The sequence below is a fragment of the Zosterops lateralis genome, assembly GCF_965231275.1.
Source record: "Zosterops lateralis genome assembly, chromosome: 3".
Taxonomy (NCBI): domain Eukaryota; kingdom Metazoa; phylum Chordata; class Aves; order Passeriformes; family Zosteropidae; genus Zosterops; species Zosterops lateralis.
The window spans coordinates 35,980,766-35,999,492 of record NC_139764.1 but is presented as its reverse complement, the minus strand read 5'-3'; the positions used below and the strand labels follow the sequence as shown (position 1 = coordinate 35,999,492).

Sequence of the window (18,727 nt, the reverse complement as noted above, 5' to 3'; positions counted from 1 at the left end):
AATGTAAACCCTAAAACACATTACATGTACACAATGCAAATGCTCTGCAGGACAAACTGCATTACTCTAACTGGCCTTGAACAAAAGCAGCATCAGGATATCCAACAACGATGTTATAAAAGACCAGTGACAACAGGCTGAAAACCCCTTTCGTTAGATCTTCACAGCAATGAACCTTTTGACTGAAGTCCTTCATTAATGTTGCATAATAGAAGACCACATAACTGGATAAAAGATCACGTTTTTAGGAAAGAATTAAAACAAACATTTTAATTGACATAATACAGCAGTTTAGTTTCTACAATGTTCAAGACAGCTGTAGTGTGCCAAATGAATGACCTAATTATTTTGTTTGAAGACAACAATAGTGGCCCATAAAACTGAGAACACCAGTATTTTCCATAAAGCTAAGCTTCCAAAAACTGAAGTGTGGAAGTATTAAGTTCAAAACTGAAAAGCAGACCAATATACTGCTGTTAAAGGCAATTGGCTTCATCCTATTCAATTCAAGGAGGCCATGACTGGAAATTCAAAATGGAGCTTGGCGAAGATGCAAATAATGAGACTAAGCTTAGTGGGTCAGATTAAAGATCCACCTAGTCCAGTGTTCTCCCTCTGTTACTAAGGTGGATGCTTAAGGACAGAGTGAGACACAATAAAAGTTTATACCACTACAGCTTTTAAGAATTAGAGGCTCAGCAACTTCCTGAGCAAGAGTGCTGGTTTTGTGTTTAATAAGTCTCAATAGATTTTTCTGTCAGAGGTTGACTGATCTGCTCTTTGAGCCACTTCACTGCAATACCCAAAACTTGCTGTGCCACCACTGTTGGCCACACTGAGAGACCAGGATAGATGATATAACCAATCTCTCCTCACTTCCCAAAAGTATGGTTTGTGGTGAGGCTGACCTTGGCTGGATGCCAGGTGCCTACTAAGCTGCTCTATCAGTCCCCAGCTAGACAGGGGAAAGAAATATCAAAAACAACTCACAGGTTGAGATAAGGCAGTTTACTAAAGAAAAAGCAAATGTTTGTGTGCACATAAGTAGAGAGAAAAAAAAACCCAAAAAACAACAAAGGAGGCTTATTCTTTACTTCTAAAAACAAAGCAGGCTTATTCTTTACTTGTCATCAGCAAGTGATGGTCAGCCACTTCCCCAGAAGCAGGGCTTCAGCATGCATAAGGCTTGCACCAGAAGGCAAGCTCTGTAAATAACAAATGCCTTCTGTTTCTCCACCTTTCCTTAGCTTTTCTATCTGAACTGATGTCATATGGTGTGGAATATCCCTTCAGCCAGTTTGGGTCAGCTGTCCCCGTTGTGTCCCCTCCCAGGATCTTGCCCATCCCCAGCCTGTTGAAGGGGGGAGGGGAATGTTGAGAGACATTGCTGGTGCTGTGCCAGAGCTGCTCAGCAGCAGCCAAAACCCTGGAGTGTTACCAACACCTTTCTAGGTACCAATGCAAAGCACAGCTCCAGCTCAGCCAGACCCAATACAGTGGGGAGGGAACAAGGATTCTTTTGGGTTGCTTTGTGTTCTAAGACCATTCACTCTGGATCTACTAAAAATAAAGTCAGTGATACATTTGCTTTGGAAGCACCTAAGTCACAAAAAGCCCAAAACTGTGTCCTAAAATGCTCAACCTTTTTATACATCTTTCCCTAACCAACTACTGCTCACCACTCTCTCAGAAAGACTACTATGGGGTTTGACAAATGCATATCAGGCCATATGGTTGTATCTGTCACATTCTTTCAGAAAAGCAAGAGTACAAAAATATTACTGTTGGGTCTAAACACACCCCTTCCAAAACATCTGATGTTGGTTTGGGACTGATCTATACATACACACTTTTCAGTCCATGTGTTCATGTCATTACAGTTAAAGCGTATATAAATATTTGCAGAAGCAAGACCCAAAAATAAAAGGTTTATAATAGTTTCAAAACACATAAATATTTTAAAACTTCTACATATCCAGAATGTAATTTGGTTTAATACATTCTAAATTAAGCATAATTTATTATACTCAAATCAGTAAGTGTAAAACATTGTCAAGTATGGAAGGAGTTTAGATAAAAAATTTCTCTTTTGTCCCTTCAAATTAATCAAAATACACGTGATTCCACTTGTCCTAAATATGTTTGTATTAAAGTAATATTAAACACTAATTCTTGGATTAAGATCATTACAATCTCATTCCTATGCTAATCACTTATTTTAACTTCCTCAAAAGTAACAACACATTTACAAGTTTATTTCCCTGTGGAGACTAGAAACCCACAAAAATTATTTTTCAGTGAGAAATTCACAATAAACAAATTTAAATATCCCAAAAGTTTCCTGCACCCAAGTTTCTAGCCTTTTAGCCTCAGGTCCACCTTTAAGTATTTCCTTTAACAAGCAACTGCTTGGTTTGTACTTAAATGTCCACAAACATTTTTCAATGTCATTCCTGACTTTCTAATACTTTGACACAATTACACTACAACAGTGTTGTGGGCCTTATGCTATTGCTAATGCACCCATCCACCAAATTTCTTTATTTTTCCACATGAAATTTACCTTTTTTTTTTCTCATCTTGAGCACACATAATGGTCCAGCACCAGTTTAAACAGAATGACCGACTTCCAACAAATTTCATCACAGTACACACAGGCACAGCATACATCAACTTCTCCCACTGGAGTGTGTAAATCCTGTCAGGCACAACACATGCCAGAGGGCAAATAATAGGAAATACAGCAACTGGAAAAAGGATTTGAAGTATAGAGCTGTTTCAGATTCCAGCACAAAATGGCTGAGAAATGATGCATGCATCAAGTTTATAGAAAGGGGGAAAACCAACACTATGACATGGATACATCTGTGCTGAGGGCAGAGTTTTCAAGCTTCTTTACATGCAACATAGGAATACTGTTAAAGGCATAACAACTGCCGTTTTTCATGAATGCAAGATTTTTATTCCTCAAGCACACAAAGAAACCAAACCACAGCTCATCCTGGTTGAGTGCACAGCCTAAACAAAAAGCTGTGATACAAAGGCACCTTTAATTCCTGCTGGGTTGAAAGACAGTGTGATGATCCCCCACAGATTCCAGAAGAAAAGCAGTGAAAGCACTTTCCTTGGAAGGCAACAAGCTGTGGGTTCTGAAGGGAAAGAGGCACAATCCAGTTTCCCTCAGAAAAATCTGAATACAGTGCTGACATCCTGCAGAAGAGCAATGGTTTTTAGAATTTCCTGTTCCCCAAACTACCCTACTGCTCAGCTCACCATTCATTTTTTCATTTTTACTCTTAATACCCTTTTAAGTATTAAACCATTGTCAGGATTGAGGATGCAACTGGAGTCTAGAAACCCAAAAGCTCACTGAAGCTGATGCTTTTCTGTGGAACTAGTTCTCTATCTGAGTATCTCACACCAAAGAGGTTTCAAAAATTGAAAAGTTTACCAGAAATACATCCAATAATTCTAAAAATTCATTGAGAATGGAGGAGAGAGGAATTTGCCACCAAGGGTGATACAACCTTGTTGTAAGACCATTCTATTAAAAAAAAGTTGAAATTACTTTTATATAACTCTAAGAAATTCTATTAACTGCAGAAAACCTGTGTGACCTCTACACTACTAATGGAGGTAGTATTACAACCATCTGTGCCTTTCTACACAGGAACTTGTTTTTATCGTAACTATATGGTCTTAAGGAATTCTTTCCCTAAATATACTTCAAATAAAAGCATGTGTTGGAATTCTTTGCTGTCCACTTCAAACCATCAGATTCATTCCCACACTGGCATGTAAACATGACCTCCAGAAAGGGAGGGAAACAAAAAACAATGCTTTTAGCATACATATTACTTCTAAAACAAACACACAAAACAACAGTTTCTCTCTCAACCTAATGGCAACATAATGTATTTTACCAACATATTCTATGGATCTCCATAGTATAATCTCTAAATGCCAAGACTTATCAGAATTGCATAGCAGCTGTACTCAAATACTTCAAAAGCTTAACTTCAGCAAAAGGATGCATTATTCTATCAGCAACAAGAATATAACACTGTTTGACACTTGGCATTTTCATTCATGTTGTGTTTACTGGAGTTTGTATAATATAAATAGTTAAGACTGTACAGTCTGAGAGACATTTTAAAGTATTTAATTATAGGAAATCCTAACTATGCATATTCTGACAACACAAACATTTCACATGCTACAAATCCCTTTATCATTCCAGCGCCCACAAATAAAAATTGCTCACTACAGAACAGACTAAGCCAAGGAAAGGAGCAGATTCACATGTTACACACTGTTTCTGCTGCTCGAGTGGTTAACACTCCACTGTGCAATCCTCTTAATTCTCTTAACGTTTCTCAGTACAGTGCTATTTTGCTATGAAATACTTCAAAATAAATATGCAGGAAACTGAACAAACTAAGACAAGCTCAGTAAAAAGGCAACTGGAAATATTTAACTGGATGCAGAACAACTGAAGTGCTACAAAAAAGAGAAAGACTAGAGAAATTATTAATCACAATAGAGTAGGCAAAACAGTAAGTACAATAAAGTTTTTCCCCAAATTCAACCAACTCCCAATAAGAGTTCACAATTCAGTTGAGCTTCTCTGAAATTCCAGGCCTAAACTGCCATCTAAAGACAATAAGAACCTGATCTCAATTACAAAATCTTGCCATAGGACACAAAACTATTTCCCATATGCAGGGATTACTATCTGCACCTCACAAAAAGAAAGAACATGCCCAAGCAGACCTATTTTTAGCTCTATATTTAAATGAACATCTTGCATTACTAACATGTAAAAACGCTTGCTCCTCCTCTGTGTGCAGTCATAGAAGTGGAGAAATGCTAAAGATCTGCTTTCTTTCCATAGTCAATGTGCAGGATCTATTTTCTAGGAATAAACTAGGCTACACAAGTACTGCTGCTTTTAAAGGTAGAGCAAAAAGCCAACTAAAGAAACATCAAACCCACCCCAACATCACTCTAATGTTTCAGTTACAGAACATGGACTGACTTGAGGACCTGAGTCATCAATAATTTGTTAACACCCAGTACTCCGGAGTCAGAACAAGGAGACAGTTAGGGAGGTGTATATGCCCCTCTTCATCTCCCCTCCACAAATCCTACAGCTCCCAGGCAATCCAAGCTGGCTTTAAGGCAGGATCAGCTGGTACAAGCAGCCCTTAGTGGTGAAGGCTGCACTCTTCTCAAAGCCTCAGAGAGAGCAGAACCTCCTCCCTCGCTAGAGCCCTGCTTTTCCCAAGGCTGGGAGGCTCACTGATCCCATACACAGAGCCACTTTGCAGGACAGGAAGGAGAGGGGAACATGCCCCCTGTTCAGCTCTTTCTTTTCCCATGCTCAGGAAGAGTGGCTGTAAGAAGAGAGGTGTAACATTAGTACTGTGAGTATCAAAGTATCACTTCTCTGTCAATACATCATTTTGTTCCTGCACATACAGAACCAGACAGTGCACAACTGACAGATGAACCACAGCTTTCCCTGGCACCTACACAGCTTTCTACTCCACTTCCAAGTTACACACTGAAAACAAACAGCCAACAAACTGAAAGGGAGGGAGAAAAAAAAACCCAAAACACCTCGGTTTTCTGTGTTCCTTCTGATTGTCTATTAAGAAGGGAAGTGTTCAGGACTTTTTATCCACTGTAGATTTACTGCAACTTCATTGCAGGTCCTGCTTCTTTTCTTGTCACTAACTGCTGCAATGAGCTGAACAAGTTCACTATCAATCTGTCATCTGCTCCAGTATGAGAGAACAACATCTTGACAAGTTTCCTTTAAGGTTCTCTGTTTCTGGTGTGGTTTTTTGTTTTGTTTTGTTTTGTTTGTGGGTGTGGTTTGTTTGTTTGTTTGTTTGTTTGTTTGTTTGTTTTGGGGGGTTTTTTGTTGTTTTTTTTTTTTGGTTTGGTTTGGTTTGGGTTTTTTTGTTCTGTCTTAATTCTATACACACTTGCAGTATTTGTACAAAACAGGCTATGTACCATTATATGCTTGTTTCCAGTTAAGTCCCCAGTGTCCCACAAAGAGAAGGCTGGGTAGGTTTCACTTCATACTAATTGTGGACTTAAGTTTCCTCACCAAAATGAGGGAATGACACATGGCATGGTCATGTGTAGAGCAGGCAGCAGCTAACAGCTCCCCATCTTCTCACAGCTCTTTTACAGCCTGGTCTCACAGGAGGGAGGTTGGCTGCCAACCATGGCCAGGAGACAGACATTGTGCTCGAAGTCTGCATAACTGCTGATTCATATCAGTCTCTCCTGAAGCTGTCATACCAATTGCACTTACAGAGGTTTGGTTTGTGTTGTGGGACCATCTTTAGGTGTGTGCAATCTATTTATTTTAACATGCAAAGAAAAAAATATGTCTAAATAATAAAAAGCGAAACTCAAAACATGAGCTCTCCAAAAACACACCTAATGTATTTCAGCTTCATATTGGTGTTCATTCCACAAGACCAGACTACACCTTGTCCAAAATAAAACACTAAGCCCTGAAACACATTTGCCCTGGGCCTCAGGTCATCAAATCCAAAGGGTTTTGTCTATAGATCAGCTCCATGCTGCTTGCTAATGTAGACAAAGACTACAAGAGTCTGGACCCTGTTGTTCTACCCACTTCCAAGGGCAGTAAGTGAAAAATAAAGCAGAGTAGAATTACCACCAAGGCCTAATAAGAGCTTTCCCATTATTAAAGCCCATTTCCTGTACATGAAATTCAAAAGTTTTATTTACATATTACAGTAGCAAGCAAAGGCAAAACCAAGTTCTAAAGCTTTCAGTTTTTCAGTTCTGAGTTGTTTAAAAACCACATCAAAGGACAGATCAAAAAGGGCTAATGTATAGGTCAGTCACACGGGGTCAAAATAGTTTGTCTCTTTAAAACCCTGACATTACATTTTGATTTAGACATAATTTGAAGGAGATTGATACTGCTTTTACTGAGATGATGGCCTTAGAATGAGAAGAAACAACATTTTGGGACAGTATGTTATAGTTAGGCTTTGTATATACAATGTAAATAAACAGCACTTGGTAAAACTCAAACCCACAAAACTGATTAAGCACAAGCCTCAGGAACCAGTTGTGACCAGAAAACCTCCAAGAAGCACAGCTGCAAACATTTTAAGTACTCAGTTCCAAAGATGAGAAGTACAGCTCTCCTGGATACCACTTCCTAAGAGCTGAAGACAGAAAGAAGAGTAGATTCTGAGCAATATTCTAAAATATTCAGTGATACAGAGTTTTATGTCTAAACTGGAGGACTCATGTATTTTCCTCTAACTTTCCAGGTCTGAATCCTAACCTTATTCCAGAACAAGACCTAAGTATGCAACCTTTCCCTCACCTTCCCCAAGAAATTCAGAAGCACAAGATGGAAGCCTCTTAGGGCACACTCCATTCAGGTGATCTGGAACCATTGGTCACACTGTCGAGTGCCCGTGTCCTGAAGGAGACACAAAGCTGCAGGATGCTTACTCAGCCACAGTGAGAAGTACAGCTCTGGAAATTCAGGGAGGAGTGGGCTGAAACTGAACAGCAGTGCACAAGCAGATTCAGAAATTGAACAAAGGAGACCCTTCCTCCGGGCAAGTATTCACACAATTTTCCAGTCTCCTGCCTCTACAGCAGCAAGTATCTATTGTTGGGTATTTTCTTACTCTGAAAAATACATTAAACCTCTGTAACATCTTTATTTAACAGTGACTCGGGCAGTCTTTTTTAAAAGAGAATTAGCAAGATGATCTTTTAATACAGAGAAAAAGCCAACAGAGTGCTTTCTTATTTTCCGATGACCTTCCCAAGGTGCACAAGACAGAGAGCTCATGATCAAACTCACAGAATTCAGTCCAGTTCCAACAGCAAAGTACCAGCCCTATGCATGGAATACAGGCATGCACACTCAACACCTTCAGCTAAGAAAGACTTAAGACCCTTTTGATCTTAATTGACAATGATGGCATACCTGGGTTCTGCATAGACAGCAATTTCTCTCCCTGTAGGAAATTTACTCTAAATGTGTTCCTGCAAAATCCACTTCCTCACCTCTTTGCCCTGCGAGCCTTTCCCACACCTTTGCAGGAAGGAACACATGCCATTAAAAACTGCTAGCTCTCTCCTTCCCATTTTTTTAACCGTACAGTTTACACTGAGAACACTCACAAACAATTGCTATTAATACTCCAGGCAAAACACACTATATATTTTACAAGGGGTTGACTACTACAGCAAGGTGGTTCTTCCTATTTATCTTTTTAAGATATCAGTTTCTACATACAATAGGTAATTTTCTCTCATGTTCCCAACATGAAAAACAGCTCCTTGTACCATTAAGCAAACAAAACCAGAACAAACAGAAGAGCACATTTTGTAGAAGTAGTTTTAACTAACAGAAATTTAGTAGTAAGTAACAAAGTAGGAGACAACTGATTTCAACAGGATAAACACCCAGTTGGATGGTGGGAACTCCTGATTTCCAGCACAGGCCTTCCTGACAGTTGTTATAACTTGTCCAAGACCACATTTAACCTACGGTTTAATTTCCATATATGAAATAATAAAAACCCCACACTCTAAGCTTTACTTGCCTTAAAGACATGTTACAGAGCTAATTAATGTTTCTATAAAGTTCTGTTATGCAGCAAGTACTAACAAAACACAGTGTCTCCAGCCTTGGTGGTATCTCATTACTGCATTTGCACAGATTATAACCTATGATAACTATGTCTGGAAGATAATCCTTGTCCTAAACCCTTTCACATGCTTCTAACCTTCCAAGATGTTTACTGTTGTGGTTCAATTTTTCCCACCTTTGTCTTTACCCAAAGGTGGATGTTCAGAAAGCTTCAAAAAGGTTGGTTTTGATTGTTAGGCATCATATGTCCAGCATAAAGCATTTCTGAATACTGTTTACACTGAGTGTTTTCATTTCATCTTTTTAATTATAATGATGCAGCTCTCCATAATTTAAGTCACTCTGAGTTGGAAAAAAGTTCTTAAAACTTTACAGTGTAAAACTGAAATGTTAGAGAGGGGAAAACCCTACATGCCTGAATTGGATATGGTAGGCACTCTCACAGAGTTTACAGCAAGACAGAAGCTCACCTTCTGAGGATTGTCAGGCTTCCAAGAGCACATGAACAAATGTAAACACAAAAGGCAGTTCAGCTTCAGATTAAAATTTAAATAAAAGGATTCGCAAATTTCTCTTGCCTCCTCTGTACAGATGTTGCCCTCTGACCTGCACAGAAACATTTCAAACACCCCCTGCTGCTGCTGAGGCAAAAGCCATGTCACTGCTCCCAGGCAGTGACAGACTGCCACCCGCCTGGACAGAAGTCACCCAAGGGAACGGCAGCCAGAGCCTCAGGCATGAGAAAGCAGGGCTAGCAAACACCATCAGGCAAGGCAAAGGGAAGGGAAAGCAGCCTGGCTGCAAGAACAGACCTCTGCCCTTCAGCCCCTCTTTCTGAGGGCTCCAGTCAGGCTTATTCACACAGGCGCAGCAGAGCAGAAACACACGCTGCTTGTTCCAGCCCGGGATTACACCTGAGCTAATAAACCTCGCTGATCAGAGCTGGCTCTCAGCACTCTGGTTCTGGAAGCGCGATGCAGACAAATGGAACTTGGCTCTGCAAAGAGCCGGTATGGGCCTGGGGTTTATTAACTCAGGCTTTGCACCATGCAAAAGAATAAGATCTGGCCCTAGAGACTAAATAGCTTATTAAAGTGATACTGAGCCTGAACTAATAAACCCTGACAGAATCAAACTGATTTTGTATCATGTCAGCTCAGGTGTGCCAGCATCTGTGGCACAGCTAATCCACTGCTGCAATAAGCCACCCCAAACCAACAGAGCCTGCTACCTGAATTTTAAAAACTCACTTCATTTTACAGAAAATAAAGGAGTTAACTGTTGCTCAGTTATAGATTTTCTTTTCTTCTGAAAGGAACATCAGGAACTTCCAGAAAAGGTGGTATCTGGCTTTTATGACTGTGAGACTAATCTTCCATAGCTGAATCAAGTCAATGCTATCTCATGGTTTGCCTAAGTTACAAAACAGACGACTTGAGTACATTCAGTGCTTCCCCTGGCCTGCCAAGAGAGGGGTGAACTGAGAAAATACAAGCCAAGTCTATTATACCACAGCTAGGAGGAATTAGAGTAGCATCGGAGCAGGGAATAAAAATATTTAATGCTAAGGAGAACCTAATATCAGAAGCACAAAATGAGAACCCCCCCCACCTTTCTTTCTTTTAATTCTATCTCTGCTACTCCATTCCTCCAGTTACTGTATGAGCTAACCATGTAATTAATGGATTTAAATTAAATTCTACAAAGCTATCCCATAAAAATCCAAATGTCTGACCTAGACGTTACTCAAGACTCTAAAAACAACAGGGAATCAAAAATAAAATATGAATGATAGTCAAAGAAGTGAAAAAGATGAAACACAAAGGACAAAAAGCAAAGAAAATTACTTAATTTACGAACAAAAAAGTTGCCTGGAAATGAAAGTTACTAGAAGACAGAGAAAAAGCCATTAAAAAATACCCTAAAACATTATTTGGGTTTTGTTCAAAATAGTAACAATAAAATTGGTTGACAACAGCACTGTTAAAATACATTTTTCACTTAATGTCCTGAAATTACTAAGAGTTTTTTTCATTTTGGTTAGTCTTTAAGCTAAGGTAAGTTTATTAAGCTCTGCAGTTAGTCTCCAAATACCACTCTAAGCTGAAGGAAAACATTCTAGTACTTGTAAGGTGTTAAGCAAAATGTGACTAATCTAACAAAGCAGCATGCATTTGAAAATGCTGATTTAGAAGAATATCTTAAATACATGTCTAAATAAGTAGGGAAATTGGGAAGTTTTGTCTTTAACTACTGTCATAAAATCTTTGCTTCTTAGCAACAGGTCCATGCAGATCAAAGGTACTTGACCTTAGGATTACAGATGTGATTGCTCCCTATTGTGAAAAAATCCCACACAGGGACAAAAGCCAGTGGGAAATAAAAAAAGTCTTGAAAGCATTGTTTACCCCAACTCTCCCAGGAACAGCAACCTGTCCTGCTGAACTAAAGCAATATTCCCAGTATATCAATCTCACTGATTCTTACAGGAGTTTCCTGAAGACATGCCATTCCAGTCTTTCCTGACCTTATGACATCACTTCAGTTTAGCCATTTACAATCATTCCAAATCCTGCCTAAAGCAGCAGAAATCCTTCCGCCTTCCCATTAGAAAGAACAACTGGAGCATAGCAGGATTGACTCCATCGGTGTTATTTTATGCACACATTTTGTGTTTCTAGTTATCCCAGTAAAGGTATGTCACGTCACTCTACAGGACCTTCACCAAACCCGCTTCCTTCAGGTTGTTCAGTGCTCCAGAAATCCCACGTGGTAAGCACAGGGTCACCCACGTGGGGTGCTGTGATGGGCAGTGTGGGCAGATGGCAATGCCCTGCTCCCCACCTCTGCTCCTTCGGCAGGTTCTCTACCTGTTAAACCCCCCCATTCTAAAAACTCCTGTAAACCGAGACCTGACGGGGAGATGTTCACACATACAAATCCTCCACAAAGCTCTCTCCAAAAAATGTCACTTTCTGCGCTAGGAATACATGCAAGAGACACCCGCTATTCATCCTTTAGCAAAGGTGGAGGTTATTGAGGAGTGATCTAAGGATGAGAAAAGTGTTACATCTGCCCCGTGGGTTCTGTAGCTCAGCCAGCCCCTCTTTGCCCACGGACGATCCCAGCACCCATCACCTCGCCAGGTGCCCTGGGCTCCGGTCCCCGCCGCAGGTACTCACGTTTGGTGCAGCGCTGGGAGCCCGTGGCCCTGCTCCAGCCGTGGCAGCACTGCCCCCCGCACACATTGACCCTGCGGGAACAGCAAACAGCAAACAGTGGCCGGCGGGGCACGACAGTGGAGAGAGACAAAAGGCGGGAAGAATTAAATCTCCCGGTTAAACTCGACGGACTCCCGGGACGGGGGAGCTGCCCCTGCCCGGCTCCGTGTGCCGCGGGCGCTGGGCGCCCACCGGGGCCGGGGGGGTGCCCCCGGAGCCCCCCGCCCTGTAGCCGATCCCGAGGGGCGGCAGAGCTGCGGGCAGTGGGGCGGAACGGGGGGTCCTTACCCCGGCTGCGGTGGCGGCGGGTGCTCCTGGCGGAGGGGCAGCGCGGCGCTGCTGCTGCTGTTGCCGGGGGGCCCCGGCGGTGCCCGGAGCCGCGGGCTGAGCCGGCCCGGCCTGGGGAAGGCGTGAGCAGTGGCCGGGTTGGGGGGGAGCTGCCCGGCGGGCCCCAGGCGGAGCTGCACGGCCGCGCTGCCCGCTTTGCTCGTCCGCCGGCTCCGCTCCGGGAGCCCGAAACGCGTGTCCAGCCGCACATTGAACGTGCCCTGCCGCTGCCGCTGCTGCTGCTGGTGCTGCTCCCCCCCGAGGAGCGCCGGGCGCTGCTGCCGGCTGCCCGCCGAGCCCCCCCGGCCGGGCTGCAGCACGTAGGTGATCCTCCTCAGCCGGCCCTTCTCGGGGGCCGCCAGCCCGGGGGACAAAAGCGCGCAGGCAGCCAGGAGGAGGAGGAGGAGGAAGCCCCGTCTGATCCGACCCATGTCCACGGCGGGAGCCCTGCACAGTTCGCGGAGCCCAGGGTTTCCTCTCCGACCTGCGACCTGCCCGGGCGCGGATCCTCCTCCGCCCGCCGCCCCCGACCTGCTCCGGGCCGGGGGGAGAAGGGAAAATCCCCTCCGGATCCTCCCGCCCGCCCCCCGAACTGTTAGCAAAGTTCAGCAAACACTTGGCCCCGCGGAGCAGGAAAACATCGCTGGAAGAAAGGAAGCGAGGCGAGCTGCGGGCCGGCCCGGGGAGGAGGAGCGGCAGGGGAACGGGGTTTGCTGCAGACGGTGGTCGCAATGGAGAGCAGATGTCTGGGCTGCCGGGGGGCTGCGCGGGTGTGTAAGGAGCCGGCGGGGGCTGTCCCGAACCCCGCTTTATTTCGGAGTTCTGGGCCGGGAGCGCGTGCGGGGAGGGGCGGGCGGGGGAGCCCCGGGGCCGGCCCCGCAGCCAATGGGGGCCCGTGACGTCAGGCGGGAGGGGAGGGGGCGCGGCCGGGCCAGGTGACCCCGGACCCCCCGGGACACCCTGGACACCCCCCGGACACCCCCCGGCTGCAGAACCCCCGATACCTGCGGGAGCGTGTGCCGGCCACAGCACAGCGCCTGTACCTCGGCAACAGCTGGACATCGCTCCTCTGCTTTCATGAACGGAGGCCAGGCTTTAAACCCCCAAAGCGTGGTGAGCGCCTCGCTCTGTAGGTGGGAACTCGATGGCACAGGCGGTGTAGGTAAAGCACATTCCTCCCTCCCAGGCTGATGAAAGCCAGAGGTTGCTCTCAGCAGGATTAGGAGGGGACCATACTCTTCCTTGTTTCTCCTGATGTTCCTAAAGCAGTATGTATCAGTAAAGGATGAAATACAAACCACACACTCGTAATTAAGGCATAAGCAAAACTGCCCACGTTTTTCTCCAGTGTGTCTTAACCGGTCTCACCCTTCAGCACTGTAAACAAAAAAACAAAGTTCACAAAAAAACCCGAAGGTTACATCTTTTAAAACACTCAGAAGCCGGTGCGTCCGAGTTCTTTCCAAGAAACTTGGTGGAGAATCAGTTTGCAAATCCAATAGCTCGGAATTCAGGTCCTCCTCCCAGGGTTCTCCCCTGCTCTCTTCCAAAGCTTTAAGGACACTGACCCCGGCTTCAAACTGACGAGATTTTGCTCTTAAATGCTCTTGGCACAGCTCCAGAGCCGGCCAGGGGAGCAGGAGGGGTTTACAGTGACTCCATTCTAGGCGAGAGCCAGTGTTAGCAGCACAAGGGTCCCTTCCTCCTTAGTTCTCATCTATTTAAAACTGCTCAAAAATAAATAGATGTTTTAAATAGATGAGAGTTTGGAGCCTGCTATAGTCACAGTGTAAGGGATCCGCATCAATGTTAAAGGTTTCTGTGCCTCCAGAGGTCTGAATTGAAACCCAGTTTTTGGAAAGAAAATGCCACAAGTACTTGGGTATTCTAAATCCACAGTGGGTTAAATGAGAATGAAACTCTGTGGTGCTTCAGAGGAAAACTGAGATAAAGCCTAAAAGTTTCAGAGCCCCACTTGGAAGTTACCTAGGAAGTTAACTGTGGGACCACTGCCTCTTCTCATAACAAACATACACACCTATTGTCTTTTGAACTTGGAAAACATTCCCAGCAAGTGAACTGCTCAGCCTTCCAAAGGCTAATTACTGTGAATTTCAACTATGCTAAATGTTTTTACAGCATTTAGGGAACAGAAAAACACCTTGAAACCAGTGTGGGGAGGTGAGGACTGGGTAAGTGGAGAGAGACTGACTTGGTACTCAGGATTGCTGCTGCACAAGCCCGCTGTCCTTCAGAAGTTTTCCAGAATGACATCACAGCTCCGTGTGTGGCTGGGTTTGTTGAACAGAGGGCAAAAACTGCATTATTCCACAGCAGAAGCCAGTTGCTTTTAAGAAATGTGAGGTTTAAGTCATGTCAAGCAGGGGGCAAATTACTGGCTACTGTACAGCAAATGGTGAGAAACCTCAAGGGAAATAAATCCACAAAGGTGGATGCCTTGCATAGAATCACTGAGGTATAAAAACATTCCTGAAAAAATATTTAGTATTATCTGAAATTGATTGCTAGAGGTCAAGCACTCCTCACAAATTCACATGACATCTGATTTTCAGTGTTCTTTTTTTTTTCTAGCACAGAAATCCACACTTTTCCATTTGTCTGCTCTCTGGTTTTGCTTCCTCCCTTCCTCCCCCTCCTTCTTCTCCACAAGATCTTGGATGTTAGGGACCAGGTTTGGCTGCAGTAACACATCAGGTTGGCCACAGAAGTTTGAAGCTAAAAGAGGACTTCAGTGAACCACCACTGCAGACTAAATCTAAGCTCAAAACTTCTTCACATGTAGAAGTTTCTGTGTCCAAAGGACCAAAAGTTCATCCACTACAAAATAGCCAGATGCTGGCCTTTTAAAATCAAGACAGATGACTACTAAAGTTCTAAGGATTCTTTAGTAAATAGTGTCACTGCTTGTGGGAAAGCTGCTCTGGCTGCCTCCTCAGCTCCTGTGGAAAAGACACTGACTCGAGTTAGCAGTGACAAACAGGAATTAATATCTCACACCACCTTTCAGGCACAGCCCTCTTATAAAGAAGAGTTGGGAAAGCAGTTTGCCCTGTTTCTGTTCTTGTCCCCTGTGGTTTGTGACTAAAGGGTGGACATAAGGAAATATAAAGTTCCTTAAAGTCTGTACACCACCCACCAGAGGGGCAGACCTCTGGATGCTCCATGGTAAGCATGTGAGACTGAGGCTGAGAAGGGCAGAACTGGCTGGAAGACTGGGAGCAGGACACATGCAGGAGGCAGAACTGCTGCCCTGATGAGATGGCAGGACTGCTTCAAGGTTTGAAGGCTTAATGGACAGGGGAGAAGCCAGTTTGAGAGTGTGAGTATCTACAAGAAGAACTAAAATAGCATAATTCAAACCAGAATAAAAAGGAAGAACTAAACTGCTGTATATGTTTTTGCTCCACTCTCATGACTTTGGGGTCAGTCTCGTGAGTTGAATGAGGAAGGACAATTGTTCTGAGCTGTCAAAGCTGGCAGCACTCAGACCTCCACCATTCTTTTCATCAAACAACTGTTGCCCTGTGTCTCATGGAGGATGTGCCTGGTGCATGGGCTTGCAGGGCAAGGCAGGGACCTTTGCAGGACACTTCAGTGAGGATATGCAGTTATGCTGAGGCTGAAGTCAGCTGAGCACAGGTGATTGCTGAGCCAGCAATAAGCATCACAGTGCCACTGCATCTCCCTCGATGACATGATGTCCACATTAGCCAGGCAGGAAGTTGAATGATCAGCAATGCCTGATGTGTCCAACTATGCCTGATGTGTCCAACTATGTCAGTAAATGGCCCTGGTGATCTTGTAGATCCACCAGGCAGCAAGTCTTGGCTTGTAAGGAAAGATGGGTTGGGAACTCACATTTAACATTAGAGTTTGGCAAGGCTGAATGCTGTATTTAGCCTCAATTTTGGTTATTTAAGAAAACTTTTACAGTACTGTAGTTCCATTAGCTTCAGTAATGTTACTTCAAACCTTTTTTGAGCTAAAGGAGGAAAAGCAGTCTATAATTTCTTGTAAGCTGAGAATCAGCTGGAGACCTGTATTTGCTCTTTTTCTGTACTATACAATTATCTGAAAAAAAGTCCTGTGTTTTCTCTCTAAATTACACCTTTAGCCATAGCTCTGTACAGGTAACATGACTCTAATGTGGAGAGTATTTCTTTTGAACAAAAGAAAACAGCTTAGTCTAACTGTCATCAGAGAGGAAAAAGAAGTAATTGGTGTTTATTATGTCACTAAAGTATATAGCACACGTGACTCTGAATACATATGTGATTTGCAGGGTTAGACTATGTAGATAAAAGTATCATTTCTACATGCTATTTTTCAAACAGAACTGTACCTTCCAACCCTGATTGTTGTTTGTTCCTTCAGGCAGGAACTGCAATTAACTCTACAGTTTGTACTAATATCCTGAGGCCTCAACTGTTCCTGAGTATTACCACAGTATAAATATTAATAATGTTTCACAAAAGGACAAGTCCTGCTCACTCTATTCATGAAGGCACTTAAAACTCACTTCCAAGGAACTCAGATGGTCAGACTAGGCCTGGATGGATGTGTGAGGTTTGGAAGGAAGCAGCTGAGTTTTGCTGTACCCATTCACTACTGGTGACCTTCCCTGTGATTTGGAGATCTCTAATGACCACACTTGGCACATCCCGGTAACTGCAGACTCACACTCCCTTAGCTTGGGTAACCAACCTTCTGCCTCCCCCTTCTTGGATTTGCTGAATCCAAGATGCATGAATGTGCCTTCCCACTCACCTTCTCTGAAAGGACTCATCATCTCCCAAGGCCACCCTCCCACTGGCACTGCAGTCAGGGCTCTGGGGCATTAGGCACTGCACACACAGCCCAGGCAATGAATCCTGCCGGCTCTGCTGACTGGAGCCACGCAGTCCTGAAGCATACCAGCTTTCCAGGGGCCAGGGAACTTTTATGGTGAGCTTGGTCCGTGATACCAATTCACATCTTGGAGCAGTACAGATCCTGTGTGGAACTCAGTTTCTGAAGCAGACAGATTAGCATGGAGATATTCCAGAGCCACAAGTCTGGATGGGAAAAGAAAACAAAGTAATGATGGTGCAGGTAGGGGTCATCATTCTCACTCTGACTACTACCAAAAGAGATTGCAATAAAGACTTCTGTTTTTTCTTGCATTAAGTCACACTGAAAGTTGGATCCATTTCGCAAAAGTCTGGTGCCAGTCTGTCACCACTGACCGCCACCATATCCAGCAAAATACACACTTAAGACAAGTAGGAGTAGGCTTCTTTCTAAGTTACTGACAATAGCTGTAGTAAAAGAACTTGTGTGGATTTGTATAGTCTTGAATTCCATTTTACCAAACTAGCAGAAATCCCTTCTAGAATATTTGGCAGTTTCACAGTCATCCTCACATACAGAAAATAACTGATTCAGAAATTCAAGATATGAAAATCTCCACACTGGGCTGCGGCAATTATTCTCCCCCTCAAGGAAATAAATATATCTTGTCTACAAAACAATTAAAATATCTATAGAACGTTTTTATTACACTATTCCTTACAAATGTTTGCTTCTTTGTGCAGTGAAAATAAATAAACTGCAAGGAAATTAGGTCAAAAGGACCACAAAGATAAGAAAATACATGCAATTATGCCACTTTACCTTAGGAGAAGACATGTTTAAATAACATATTATTTACAAAAGCAAAGTAAATATTATAACTAATATTTGAAAACTCCCACAGTGTGACTATATCGTATGCCAAGAATACTAACCTCTACAAAAATAAACTTCAGCAGTGGACCCTCATTTTTCAGTGTTGCACCGTGTCCTGCTCAGACTTTTGAAAGCTGAAGGAAAAAGAGTCTGTGTAAAATAAAGCTGCTTCTGACTTCAATTAGCATTGAAGAATGTCTTAAATTTTTCATAATCGTACATAATCTAGGCAGACCAGCAAATCAGTGGAAATGGAAGTGAAGCAGACAGAAATGGTATGAAACTATGGAAGGAGGAACTGTGGCTCATGGGAACACCAGCCATGATTACCCCTGCAGCAGCTGCTGAATAACCTGAAGGGTAGTGTTTTCACAGCCTTGTCTGTGTTTGGTCTCCCCCTCTGACAGCTTGGATGAAGTTGGGTGGACAGCTTGGATACCTACCTACAAAGTTTAACCTTGCTTTGCATCACAGAGACAGGAACCCAGCCCTGCTTAGCAGCTGAACTTGACTGTCAGGGTAAACAATTGTTTAAAGACCAGCTGGGCACACTGAGCAGCAGATCCTGGCTTTCAGAATTTAAAAGAGGCAAAATACTATTTCTAATGATGCACTTGGAGCAGCTCCCAGCACACCAATGTTAGAGGCTGGGAGTGTGTGTATAGGTTCACTGTCTGCTGCTCTTTCAAGGTTTGTGGTGGAAGGTGACGGAATGAAAATTACAAGCTTTTTTTTTTTTTTTTTTTTTTTTTTTTTTTTTTTTTTTTTTTTTTTT

The 18,727-nt window shown here is 43.4% G+C and overlaps 1 protein-coding gene across 2 annotated transcripts in view; it reads right to left on the bottom strand.

The window, feature by feature from the left end:
- LTBP1 (latent transforming growth factor beta binding protein 1) overlaps positions 1-12,723 on the bottom strand; it is a 182,722-nt gene extending 169,999 nt beyond the window's left edge. Inside the window, exons 1-2 of one of the 2 annotated variants that reach the window (XM_083858430.1) lie at positions 12,187-12,723; positions 11,860-11,930 (exon numbers count right to left, since the gene is read on the bottom strand). In XM_083858430.1, coding sequence (XP_083714556.1) covers positions 11,860-11,930; positions 12,187-12,656 — 541 coding nt within the window. In that variant the 5' untranslated portion in view covers positions 12,657-12,723. Of the gene's footprint in view, positions 1-11,859; positions 11,931-12,186 lie in introns of those variants that run through there. The other variant, XM_083858429.1, reaches the window with a different exon arrangement.
- Between the last annotated feature and the right edge of the window lie 6,004 nt (positions 12,724-18,727).